Below are 14,195 nucleotides of genomic sequence, written 5' to 3' on the forward strand. Positions count from 1 at the left end.
ATTTGTAAAATAGCATGTTAGTCATTTGGTACAACCTTCCTCTCCAGAACAGGAACTCCTTTTGTTCTTATAGAAAATCATTCAGGCTTTGCCAGGGCACCTCCAATGAGGAGCCTCGCATGCAGCCACAGCCCTCATCTTTAGCAAGTTCTGCTCCTACTGCTTGTGGGTAATTTGCACTTTTCACTTACTGGTTCTTATTTCATCCTTGGGTACAATACAAGACAGGTCTTCTCTTCTAAGCTTTTTAAGATATTCACAGGTAGTTACTTTATCTCCCCAAGTAGTGAGCCTTTCTGCCGCCCTGGTCATCTCTTTGAATGCCATATGTTTGCCAGACTCTTTGTTTTCCTTCAGAACAGGATATGCTCTTTCCTGCTGTGTCGTTACATGCTCAGGGCAGGCCGCAGTGGGATTAGTTTCTCCTCTGGCCCTAGGCGTGATTTATCTGTTACTGTATTCCAACGCTTCTTTGCTTATTAGTCACGTCGTAATGTTAGAACTTTATATTGGACTTAGAATCAACTGAAATCTTAGGACTTTTTGTTTCTTTTCTTCAGCAGTTTTCTTCTTCCTGGTTTTCTCCCCATTTTCTTTTTCAGTTTTTGTCTGAGAAGGACTTGATATTCATACATGAAATAAATTTTTCTTGATTCATCATGTCAAACATTGTGACTGCTGACTTACCCAGCAGTATCTCTTCCTTTTAGCTTTGTGTTTGCTGTGCATTTTGACAAGCCTGTGGCATGCTGCGAATCCATGTCATGGGGGCCCCTGGCCACAAGAGCTGAGCTTGTCCAGATCTACTACCAGCACTGTTCAGGCTAAATGCCTAACTACCTTGTCTGGGAAGTGATTCTCCACCCTGTGCACAGAGACACATGGTTCCCCTTCCTGAACTTGTCCTGAGAGCCTTTGGATTGTGAGGCTGACCCGCTGTTGCTGCCTTATGCAAGCTGAGGACACACACAGCTGGCCCAGGCTGGGGTCGTGCTTTGATGACTGCTGCTTTGACTAGGAAGACTGCACACTTTGACGCTAGTCGTACCTGGGTTTGTGTCCCAATTCTGCTAGCATGTTCACTAGCTCTGGTCTTGAGTAGGTCAGTTGACCTCTCAGAAGGTCAGTTTGCAGTTTGTTCCATCTGCAAAACCTTGAAGGTATGAGGTATCTAAAAGCATGAAGCCCTGAGTCTGGCAGTATGGTAGGCACCTAATAATTAATTGGTAGCTGCTGTTAATAATTATGTTTCCACCTTTATATAAAGTTGCAGTGTCCAGACAGTTAATGTAATTGTGGAATAATTAGGAGAGACTGAAGATTGTTTTTCCTAAGGACGTGTAAAGACACAGTGGACTCTGTGCTGAGCTTTCGTTCCTGAGCAGTCTCAGTAGTCTAGAATCTACTTCCGTTTTTCTTGCACATTAGGTTGCATACTGTGAAACTTTTACAAAAGAAGGAACTTCCTGGAGCTTAACAGTTTATTACTACTAAGCTGAGGCTGTTGAGATAGCCTTGAATATTAAGGGTTATATACAGTCTGATCAGTTTGCTAGGGAAGGAAAATGGAAATAGCCAAAGCTTTTAAAAACGGCCTTTTAAAAGATTTTTTTGTGACCAAGTTGCCAGGTCTGTCTTTCATTATAGAGTTGGTTAAACGACAGAATAAATTTGATAGCTCATTTCTTAATCTGAAGACTGCTTCTTTTTGACCATTTGCCAAAAGCATCTCAGTGTGCTCCTGAATTTCTACTTGATTAGGAAAGGCCATTTTCTTTGGGTCCTTGTCTGTAAGATACATGAATAATAAATTACCATTGTCGCTTGCCTTAAGTTGGGAAAGTCATAAATGGCACTTAACTGGGTTTCACCTAATGCAGGCTTTGACTTGGATTTTCCATGTGTTCCCTTCACCACACGTTAGTATAGAATCCCCTTGTAGCCGGGCAGTTTCACCATTCTTTATTTGCTTAGGACCACCTCACGTCTCTTCAGTTTTGGAGAGTTAGAAACTTCTTGTGTTGTTGCAAATAGCCATGCCAATCATAACTGTGTTTCCTATTCTCCTCCAGTTACCCGGTGCTTCCTTTCTGATGTTTGACTCGTATTTGTTCGCTTTTGGAATCCTTCCCAGTTTCAGAGATTCCAAGAATCTTGGATGTTTCAGATAGGAAACCTTTCTAGGGCCCATGAGAATTTACTGATTTGACTTTGACTTAAACATTTTTTAAAATTTCAAGACAGGGTCTTACTCTGTCAACCAGGCTGGAGTGCAGTGGCATGATCTCTGCTTCCCAGGCTCAGGTGATCCTCCCACCTCAGCCTCCTGAGTAGCTAGGACTACAGGTGTGCACCACCATGCTCAGCTAATTTTTTGTACTTTTTGTGGTGAAACAACATCTCCCTTTGTTGTCTAGGCTGGTCTTGAACTCCTGGACTAAAGTGACTCACCCACTGCCACCCCCCTAAAGTGCTGAGATTACAGATGTGAGCCATTGCACCTTGCTAATGTTGACGTTTATGATACTGTCTTACCTGTATTCACACGCTCTCACCTCCGGCATGCACATGTGCATCTGGATCCAGCTGGGTGGTGTTCCTTGCCTTTCCCCTGTTCCTTTGATCTTTTAAGAAGAGTCCTGGCTAAAACCCAGCTACCATTGTGCCATTCTCATTACTTGCCTTTCCACACACGAACTCTCAGTCGCACTTTAACAAAACTTGTTCTTAGCATAAATAAGTCATGCTTTACATATACTTTGACTGAAGTATTTGAAATTGTAGAAAGTAGTTACAGAATTCAAGTCCGTTCCTGTACATTCAAGCTTTCATAATGATCATTTGTAGAGGAGCCATGTGACTGTACTTGCTTTGATTTGAACTAGTCGACAAAAGTAAGGCTGGATTTTGTGGTTGGTGGTTGACTTTTTAGATATAAAAGCCAAGTGAATGAGAAGGTGTTACATCCTGTATTGCTCTTAGCATCTTAGCGGTATATGTGGAGTTATTATGGGGTATATACAGGCATTTGCCTTCTGAGGGTTTTGTGTTTCCCAGAATTCTAAAGGCAAGTATAAATTTGTATCATTTGATACCAAAGTACAGCTCCAGAATGAAGAAAAAGTGGCAATTAGAGCTTGAGCAGGCAGAATGATGGCGACGTTCGAGGAATAATGGTCATTTAGTGTGAAATCTCTCAGTGGACACTGGTTTTTCATGTAGAGGCCATTGCAGAGCATCATCATCTGCTCCGGTGGCTCCGTCTTCAGTAGGCTTGCTCCTTTCCAGTCTGTCTTTCAGTGTTCACAGGTAGGCATTCATACTCTAGATCTGTGCTTGCAGACTCCAGTGTCTATCTTAGCATGGTGGGCAGTGCCTACAATGCCCACCTCAGGCATCTTACCTTCATCCTCTTCCTTTCCTGTCCCACGTTTAAGTCATATTCACACTTGGCCAGACCCAAAAGAGGTTTGTCCTCTTCCTTCTCTCTTCACCTTTGTAAGAAATACAAACTCTGTTAAGGAGTGTACCAACCACAGCGTCCAGGTCATCTCCATGTCACTTCCCGTCAGCTTCCGTTCAGAATTGTTTCTATATGCTATTAAAATACTTTGTTTAATGTCTGCCGTAGAATTTTTTTTTTTTTTTTGAGACGGAGTTTTGCTCTTATTGCCCATGCTGGAGTTCAGTGACGTGATCTTGGCTCACCTCCACCTCCTGGGTTCAAGCAATTCTCCTGCCTCAGCCTTTTCAAGTAGCTGGGACTACAAACGTGCCATTACACCTGGCTAATTTGGTATTTTTAGTAGAGATAGGGTTTCTCCATGTTAGTCAGGCTGGTCTCAAACTCCCAACTTCAGGTGATCTGCCCACCTCAGCCTCCCAAAGTGCTGGGGTTACAGGCATGAGCCACCGCGCCCGGCCTCTCTGCTGCAGATATTTTAATGCACACACCCCTCAGTTAAAACTCACTGGTTCTGTCCACTTCTGCAGCGTGCCTGCATGGTGCCGTGCATTCACACACAGCCCTTTGTGGTCTGGTCTTGTGTTGCCAACTTAATCCTGCTACATTCCCAAAGACTTCTTCTTGTCCTCAGAGCCTTCTCCCTGCTGCGACTCATGAAGCTACTGGTTCTTCCTGTCCAGTGTGCTTTCAGGCAGGCGTTTTCTGGCCTGGAATGTGTTATGTAGCTACATTCATCACCTGCTGAATGCTCCCTGTATTTTGAGGCTCTGCTTAGGTCATATAGTGAGGTCTTTTTGGGCCAGACTGTCTTCCTTTGAGCTATCTTTCTGTGGAACAAGGTTGAAATTTATGCCTTCCTTTCTCTGTTCTCAATTTTATTGTATTTTTCAAGGCTTTAGGGACCATCTATCATATTACTCCTATATTTCTTAGCACAATTCATGTTAATACTTTAATACCTATTGATTATTATAGCATATTAAATGGATTTGATTCCTTTATTCTCAAAGAAAAGCTTAAAATATCAGCAGTTTCGAGCTAAAACTGGAAAAGATTCTGGAATACATGGGTGGTAGAAAGCTGATTGCTTTTGACACCTTTGAAAGAAGCAGTTGCAGAGGTACAATAAAACTGGATTTGCATTTGTATTGCTGTTTTCTCTAAACAAATACATTGTCAGCCCAGCGTGGTGGCTCACGCCTGTAATCCCAGCACTTTGGGAGGCTGAGGCGGGTGGATCACGAGGTCAAGAGATCGAGACCATCCTGGTCAACATGGTGAAACTCCATCTCTACTAAAAATGAAAAAATGAGCTGGGCATGGTGGTGAGTGCCTGTAATCCCAGCTACTCAGGAGGCTGAGGCAGGAGAATTGCCTGAACCCAGTAGGCGGAGGTTGCGGTGAGCCGAGATCGTGCCATTGCACTCCAGCCTGGGTAACAAGAGTGAAACTCCGTCTCAAAAAAAAGAAATACATTTTCTGATAGACACTCTGATATGTGATTTAATTTGTTGGGAGTTGGGGGGCTGTACCTTTATGAAATTGATGCTTTACTAAGACTGGAGAAACAGCTACTGTGCGAACTTTCTGTGTTCTGTAGTGTTTTTTCCTTAGTAGTTGGTGAGAGCTGCTTTCAAAGACCAGTTGCTTTTACTTCTTTGTGTTCCATGTTTCTGCCTCCTGTTGTGAAAATTTCCCTGGGCAGTGAGCTTTGCTGTCAGGGAAAGAGTTTATCGTTAACTTACACACTAAGAGATAACCTCCATGAGAGTGACTCTGCATTCTCCTATTAATAGACACTTTCCTCCCTGGCCTCTTCTTAGTGGCATGCTGCTTTCAGCATGGCTGAAGCAACACCAAACCCTCCTGGAGACCAGCACTTTCACCTTTAGCTCTTGTCAGGCACTGCTCAACTAAGCTTCCTGCATGCGTGAATCCAAGCGGACAAGGAAGTCCTCGGCCTGCAGGTGTCTGGACACCGCATAAGCAGATGAGCCGGTGTGAACAGCCTTGCTGCAGCTTGGTGGTTGAGTACATCCCGTTCCCCAGCCAGAGGTTCAGTGTAAATGCTTCTGCTGCTTATGCAATAATCAGGGGATGTGGTGAGGTCTGTTTCCTAGAGGATGAGTGAGAATTCTAGCTTTTTCCACACTAATCAAATATCATTTTTTCCCAACATTTTTGAGTGGCCTAGGCATTGTTCTTTCGTCTGAAAATATATTTTTAATTTGCTTATATTGAAATCAATTCTGAGACATGCACCTGTTTTTCAATTGTGCTTGTTAAGTTTAAACCAGTAATGACCCAGCTGTGCCTCTCCATGCAAGACCTAGCTCTTCACGTTATTTCAAGATGAAGTATTCGAAAACTGTCTTGTTATTGGTATAAATGTTTCTAGATATTAGAGGCTACAAAACAGTTCTCGTGTTCTTGTGATCTACTTTTTGGAGTTGAAGAAAGTCTGGCCAAGTTGTTATATTTCATGATTTCTCCTGTATGTTTATTTTAAAAGAGAGGGAAAACATGGCCTATAACCTCTTCGTGCCTACCCCACATTGGCTCCTGTGTGGAAAACATTGTTAGTGATTGCAGCTCTGGAAGGAGTTGGAGGCCGTTTCAGTGCTGAGACAGACTTCGAATCATAATTGCAGCAATACTGTCATTAGAGTGGGGCTGCCTAGTACAGCAGCCACTAGCCGCATGCAACTCTCGAGCATCTGAAATGTGGCTGGTCCAAATTGAGAGGTACTGTGACTGTGAAATACACACGGGATTTGGAAGACTTAGTACCAAAAGAAATAATTTACCCCTGTTGGGTATAATGTATTAAAGATACTTCTAAATTATTAATCAGTTGTTTTTCTCTTTTACTTTTTTGATGTGGCTACAAGGAATTTTTTTTTTTTTTTTTTTGAGACGGTGTGTCCTACTGGAAAATATAATGCGTGGCTTATAAGTTTATTTCTTATTTCTGTTAGACAGGTCTGACTTGGATGATAGGTAGAGCTCATGTTCTGGTAGTTTTATTTTTTTAAATTTTTTATTGCATTTTAGGTTTGGGGGTACATGTGCAGAACATGCAAGACAGTTGCATAGGTACACACATGGCAGTGTGTTTTGCTTTCTTTCTCCCCTTCACCCACATTTGGCATTTCTCCCCAGGCTATCCCTTCTGGTAGTTTTAATAGCGATGAGAGAAAGGAGTGCTAAAGGGAGACTTGGTTGTATAGGAATTTGAACTTGGGCAATTTGTGCTTGGATGCCTTTGCATAAGATCATGTGAAATTTGTATGTCACATATTTTCTTCATATATATATATATAAAATATTAAAAGTCAGTAACACATTTGTTGTCTTCAAATCTTTCCAATGTGTTTTCTTGGACAGAAGCAGCTGCTTCTCCTATTTTTGTTCTGTTTGTGCTCCATATGTTTAGGTAGCTGCAGCTACTACTGGAAATACCTTCATGTGTGTTTGTTGCCAGCCTGGCATATGATACCAGATACTCACTTCAGTGTTGCTGTCCTGAGGATTCCAGTGGGGCCAGTTATGAGGTGTTACAGACATAGCTGGTTTCGTGGATGTGTGATCTGTGCAATCTCTCAGGTCTCAGAAACACTTGTATTCATTCCTGTGCGTATGGAAGTTTGGGAAGCTTTAGAGCTGTTTGGGTTCTGTCTTCAAAGGCATCATCATCTTTGAATTTTTTTTTGGAATCTCTGAACATTTTGCCCTGGGCTCAGCTATTTCACAGTTGATAGTGTACAGTTTACTGTACTTGGATACAAAGTTGCCAAATTTAAGCAGAGTGAGTTCATATGAATAGAAGGTTTTGAATTTGAAATTCATTGGAAGAGCTTACTTGTCATACCCACAGTCAGCTGCTCATTTGTGGTCAGGATCACCAGTAGTTTCTCTCCTCAGAATTCTAATAATTTCTCTTTTGTCATGTTTATGGTATATGGTATGTTATGTTCTGTCTCTGTCTTGAATGAAAACCCATTAATATCAGCTTTTTCAGAGGGAGTTTTGAAATAAATAACACAATAATGTTTGCACTAGTATGCTCTTCCTATGTTTTTCATGGCTGTTTAGTTAGTCATTTTCAATATATGTATTGCAATTTGTGAAGACATAAATTAAGACGATCCCCCACTTGTGAATTACAAGCTGTCAGCAGTGGTTTAAAATTGGGCATCAGCAGCATCTGGGAAGTAGAGATGCAGAATCTCAGCTCCGAGCCCTGTTTTATTGAGTCAAAATCTGAGACTGGGATTTATTTATTTATTTTTTAAATTTTAGGACGAGGTCTCACTCTTGCTTAGGCTGGTATGCAGTGGCATGATCATGGCTCACTGCAGCCTCAGCCTCCCAGGCTCAGGTGATTCTCTCACCTGAGCCTCCCGAATAGCTAGGCTGGTCTCAAACTCCTGGGTTCAAGTGATCCACCCATCTTGGCCTCCCAGAATGATGGGATTACAGGCCTGAGCCACCATGCACAGATGAGACTGCATTTTAACAAGACCTCTAGGCTAGCCATTCCTGTGCGTATGAAAGTTTGGGAAGCTTTAAAGCTCACTGATTTCATTGTTGGACATATTTATTGCCTCAGTAACTCCTGTTTGTGTGAGTGTGTGTATGTTGGTGCCTGTATGTTCCAGATGCTATTGTGGGACCTTCTTATTGACTCTCCACAACCTGTTTATTTGCTAAGGATCCTGAGACTTAGAGATGAAGTAGCTTTCCTGAGGCCTCAGGGCTAACCAATAGTGGAGCTAGTGTTAGAATCCAAGCCTGTTAAAATACTTAGTGATCATAAGCAAAGGTTAGGGGATTTGTATATTTGATGAAAACAAAGGGTTGTAGGTAGTTTACATAAATTATAACTGGACCCCTATACTAGCATTCTACTAGCCGTGCCTTGGCAAATTTTACAGATAGACTGATGTTCTTGTTGCACCTCTTGTAAATGATTTAGCTGCTGTTCCAGTTCCTAGTTCCTGTGTCAGAGACCGGGTGGTATCCTTTTTCCAGAGAGTGTCACTGCTGAATGCCTTGAATTCAAGGTACTTTGCTTCAGATTTTGAAAGGCTTTGGTATCATGAAGGTATTTGAAAAATTTTAGAGGGTCTTTAAGTAAAGCAGTTGATCTGAGATGAATAAATTCACTCAACAAATGGATCCTTTGATCCTGTTTTGTGTATGTAAGATGGCAGTTTCCACTTGTTTTACGTTAAGGGAAGGTGGGGAACAGCAGACTTTGTTGTCCTTGGGCATCAGTCAAGTAACAGATGACTCCCCAGTGACCTGCTTAACCATTCGCCCTTTCGGAGAAAACTCCATTTTCAAACTACTTATTCCAACTTCCAGAAAAATTCTAGGATTTTGGAGAAAGGTAGAGAGTAGTTTGGCCCCTAAATCCTATTTAAGCACAGTCATGAGCTGCATAGGTGATGGTGCTCCCGTAAGGTTATAATGGGGCTGAAGTACTCCTGTCACCTAACGACTGATAGGAATGATTGGTTTTGGGGGATTCTTTAAGGTGACTTTGATATTTCAGCTAAAACACCTTAACATGGTAGTGTCTGTTTGGATAAACAAGTAGTTCGCATTGTCACAACTGCCTCCAGTATTCAGTACACAGTAACATGTTGTGCAGGTGTATAGCCTAGCAGCAGCAGACTGTACCGGAGAGCCCAGGTGTGTAGTAGGTAGTATTTATTGCCCCAGTAACCCCTATTTGTGTGTGTGAGTGTGTGTATATATATGACTTACATATAGGTGTCTGTAAGTCACTCTGTGATCTTCACACAGTAACAGAGTCACCTGCCAAAGGATTTCTCAGTCTGTATCCCTGTCGTTATTCGTTGTGTGACTGTGTATTCCAGATTGTGAATTTTAAAGGGTATTTGTATTTACTAAAAACAAGTTGTTGCTGACTTTTTAGTTTTTCAAAGTATTTTAGAGTAGTTATGTTTTTAAAAGGACTCCATTTTACCTCAGGGCTCTGGGCAGTTGAAGTGTGTAACTGTTATTTCCTACCTAGCCTCTTTCTACTTGAAAGACTACGAATAGAAGCGAAGGCCAGGCACGGGTGACTAATTTACCAGTGCCATTTTCCTGTCAACTTGCTGTTTGGCTACAAGGTAAAATACATAATTTTTGCGCAAGGAATCGACTGTGTTTATATTTTGGTTTTGAGTTTGTAGTGTGTACAGTACAAAGAAAATTCACCATGAGAATGTATATTTAAGTGTTCTGGTCTGAAAAATGCTATTCTAACTCCAAATAGTGAGGAGCAAAAGGAATTAGGTGGCTGAGTATGGTGGCTCACACCCGTAAACCCAGCACTTTGAGAGGCTAAGTTGGTCGATTACTTGAGGCTAGGAGTTTGAGACCAGCCTGAGCAACATAGTGAGATCCTGTCTCTACAGAATTACAAAAAAAAATTAACCAGGTGTGGTGACATGGGTCTGTAGTCCCAGCTATTCACTCTGGAGGCTTAGGTGGGAGGATCACCTGAGCCCAGGAGGCAGAAGTTGTAGTGAGCCAGGATCGTGCCACTGCACTCCAGCCTGGGTGACAGAGTGAGACCTTGTCTCAAAAAAAAAGGAATTAATCACTTTACTACAGATAGTTGCTAAAATAAACTCCTTTTCTTGTGCTTAAATCTCAAGTTTAAAATAAATATAGGAAACCCACAAAGTCCTGGCTGGGGATCAGAGGACCTGGTTCATCAGTTAGGCCACACTGCAGGAGCACACGGGCTCTGCCACAGGAAGGTGCTTCTGGCTCAGACAGCCTGGGCAGGGACTTAGAGAAGTAGATGGCTCTCTTCCATGTGGTGACTTGAGGACCAAGGCCTGTTCCAGGTTTTTGTTCTACCATCCCTCAGGGCCTTTTGGTTGTCAGCATTCAGCCAAATATAGGGGAAGGCCCATGGGAGATTTAATGGTTCCTGGTACAGTGGAGGAACTATGTCTGTGGCCACACCTGTGTGATGAGTGCCCCAGGAAGGGGAGAATGGAGACGGCTGACTGTCAGCACCTCAGTGGGCAGGGTGCAAGGGCTGTGGGGTAGTTGGGGTGGATTCAGGAGACAGCAGAAAGCAAAGGGAGTGTTAGTGGGACTTTTATTTCCTCTGGAGCAAGTAATACTACAGTTTTCTGTAAAAGACTAGAGTGTAAATATTTTAGGCTTTGTGGGCCACAGATAGCTTCTGTCATATATTCTTTTTTTTCTTCAAACAACCCTTAAAAGATGTCAAAACATTCTTCGCTGGCAGACTCTGAGCTGGATTTGGTTTGCCAACACCTTATTTTATCATAGCTAATTATCATTCTTCCTTATAAATCCAGTATTCCTTTATAATAAGGTTGAGATTTTGGAAGTCAATTTTTATTTGAGGCAAAAAAGTCATGTCTTGATTCATAATTCAGAAGTATCACTTTATCTAGTTGTAGACATAGCTTCTCACCTGATTGGTCAGTGTATACTGTTTATTGTTAACTGAAAATAAGTGCTTGATATCAGATTCACTTATTTTCTGATTTATTTCTTAGTATTTTTCATACTTTGCCTTTAGTATATTTCATACTTTGCCTTTAAAAGTATGAAAAATAATAAAGACGAAGTATGGGGGAAGAGTGGTAAAAATATATTTTTAAAAGATTTTGTGATTTTTAAGAACTTAGATGTACGTGAGCCATATTGCTCCCAACAGAAGCATTGTAGGTAGCACTGACTGACTGTGCCCTCAGACAGAGAACCACTTCTCTTTCTTTCTGGGAAAGGAAACCCACCTTTCCCCCTCTCTTCCGTTGAAGTTACCTTTTGGTATACTTTTGTCTTTTGTTCTACTTGTCAGTTTTATTAGTATAAAATAGCATAATAAAGGTATTTTGTTTACCATTTCCCACTGATCTGAAAATCACAAAAAGCATTTATGTCTAAGGTTTATATCCACTGACCTTTTCCCCAAAGTTCTTTTCCTGTTACTTGTATGTCATCTTCACCCTTATTTCTTTAATATTTGTATTAGAAGTAGGTTGCTCTTATTTCCTTCACTGGCAAATGTGTTACATTGCCTCCTGGGTGGCTTCTACAGATGCCCCTACCCACCCCTCATCTTAAGCAGAGAAGTCATATGAGCCTGGGAGCATAGTGGCTGCCGTCAGTGCTAGGAGCTGTGCTTTTCCAGCATGGTCCGTGATGTCATCTGTACATAATTCTTAGACTAATCCAGTAGAGGAACAAGACAGCCGTGCCTCTGACTGTGGGTCCCACTTTTTGTCATCCCATGGATCTTTGCGCTGAACGTCAGTCCTGCACATCGACTCCTCCAGCAACGTGTTGCGTGTCCAGGTGGATCATCACAGTGGCTGCCATCCTTAAATGTGTCTTGGTCCTGTTGTGACACACTTCGCATTTTATAATATTCCTATTTAAAATTTGTTTCTTAAGGAGCTTTTGGAAGCTTTCTTAAAACTCTGCTTGGCTAGGCACGATGACTCATACCTGTAATCGCAGCACTTTGGGAAGCCTCAGGTGGATCACTAGAGGTCAGGAGTTTGAGACCAGCCAGGCCAACATTGTGAAACCCCATCTCTACTAAAAATACAAAACAGTTAGCTGAGTGTGTTGGCATGCTGTAGTCCTAGCTACTTGGGAGGCTAACGTGGGAGGATTGCTTGAACCCGGGAGGCAGGTGTTGCAGTGAGCTGAGATCATGCCACTGCATTCCAGCCTGGGTGACAGCCAGACTGTGTCTCACAAAAAGAAAATAAAAAACTCTGCTTGTATTTTAAATAATGTGATCATATGCTTAATAGTAAAAAGTTTAGTGATCTCATTGCCTATCCTGTGAAGTGGATATACTTTTACTCGAGAGCCTTGAGTAACCTGCCATGGTACAGAGTTTTTTTTTTTTCTTTTATATTCCTGGATTGATGAGTGTAAATGATTTTGTCCTCTGTGATCTCTATTTTTAAAAAATCATTTTGAGGCAGATGTTTATAAAAGCATAAAATTAGGATATATTCCTGCCTGATTTCCTAATGTGGGTGGATTTTTTTTGGGCAGCAGGGACAGGGTTCTCACCCTGTTGCCCTGCTGGAGTATGGTAGCACAATCATGGCTTACTATAGCCTCAGCCTGCTTAGTAGCTGCTAGTACAGGAATGCGCCACAATGCCTGGCTAATTTTTTGAAAATTTTTTTTTTCTTGTAGAGATGAGGTCTTGCTGTGTTTTGTAGGCTGATCTGGAACTCCTGACCTCAGGTGATCCTCCCACCTTGGTGCCTGCCAAAGTGTGGGGATGCAGGTGTGATCCACTGTGCCCGGCCCAAATATATGCTTGTAAAAATGTGTGCTCTGTATGGATTACCATCCTTTGCAGCCTCCTTCCTTCTACCTAGGCTATTTGAAATAATAGCATGTGGGTGTTAATGCCTTTTTGGAGATAATGCTAACGGGACACCTCACTAAGTGGGTAGTGAAGCTCCAACTTAGAACTAGGCTTTGGTTTGGGGTTACAAAGAGTAAGTATGTATTGGCGAACTCTGGTTTAGGGATTCTGCAGTGAGCACCTTTGACAGATAGGAAAGGTCCTTGGATGATCCCAACTGAGGCCTTTCTGTGATGCCATCATCCTGTCCCATATCTCAAAAGTGGCTTTTGAGATCGTCCCATCACGAGTGGCAGCCTGTAGTTCATGTAGTGAGCCCTCTGTTTTATGTTTCCATTTCTAACAAATAAGTACCTTTTTTAGCTCTGTAATTTGAAGAAACAAACTGTTTTCCTTGTTGAGGAAGGATGGGCATGAAGCAGAGGAAAGAATGTGTATGTGGCGTAGTGATTGTATTTCATTGTCATGTTTTCCTAGTAAACGGAGGAGAATCAGTTTCTTCTCAAGAATTAGATTTCGGTTTTTAGTATGTATATTAAGAATGACACAGATTTTTTTACCAGTTTATTTATTACTTCAGGCTTTTGACTGAGAGTGTCGGTTTGCAGTGATTATTTAGTTCTTTAGTCTTCTGAAGTGTTCTAGATATTAGGCCTCACTGCTTATCCCTTGTTGCTGAAGACATTCTGTTCTTCCCCTTTAAGAAGAGAGTGAATTCACTCCTTTTCCAGCATCACTTCTTAACACGGTATGGATGAATTCCTTTTGAAGGTTAAAATCATTCCAAGTTTTAGCTTTCAGCATTTTCAAGTCAAAATTTTTTATCAATTAAAATATTTTCTTTTCGAGAAGGATAAAAATCCTGCCAGTTACACATTAAAAAGTATTTTATAGGTTCATTGTGAAGCTTATTTAACTTATGTGAGCCAAGTTGGCATTTTAGACTGTAACTGAACTGAAACATGAATTATGGAAAATCAGTGTGTAAAGTTGAGATTTTATGAAGTATTTTCTGCATTTTGTTTAGACCAGCATGTTTTGGAAATTTGATCTTCACTCATCATCCCACATAGACACACTTCTAGAAAGAGAAGATGTAACACTGAAGGAGTTAATGGATGAGGAAGATGTTTTACAAGAATGTAAAGCTCAGAACCGCAAACTTATAGAGTTTCTGTTAAAAGCAGAATGTCTCGAAGATTTAGTCTCATTCATTATAGAAGAACCACCTCAAGACATGGATGAGAAGATCAGATACAAGTAAGACAATTTAATCTTCTCTCTAGGGTGGGACTAAAGTGAGGTGCGGGGTAGGATATTACA

At 41.5% G+C, this 14,195-nt stretch overlaps 1 protein-coding gene across 50 annotated transcripts in view; it reads left to right on the forward strand.

The window, feature by feature from the left end:
• Nucleotides 1-14,195, forward strand: part of PPP6R3 (protein phosphatase 6 regulatory subunit 3) — a 146,649-nt gene that overhangs the window by 52,480 nt on the left and 79,974 nt on the right. For all 50 annotated transcript variants that reach the window (XM_078341607.1, XM_078341620.1, XM_078341610.1 and 47 more), the window contains one exon: nucleotides 13,900-14,132. In XM_078341607.1, coding sequence (XP_078197733.1) covers nucleotides 13,906-14,132 — 227 coding nt within the window. In that variant the 5' untranslated portion in view covers nucleotides 13,900-13,905. The remainder of the gene's footprint in view (nucleotides 1-13,899; nucleotides 14,133-14,195) is intronic.

This window comes from Callithrix jacchus, chromosome 10 (assembly GCF_049354715.1).
Source record: "Callithrix jacchus isolate 240 chromosome 10, calJac240_pri, whole genome shotgun sequence".
Taxonomy (NCBI): domain Eukaryota; kingdom Metazoa; phylum Chordata; class Mammalia; order Primates; family Cebidae; genus Callithrix; species Callithrix jacchus.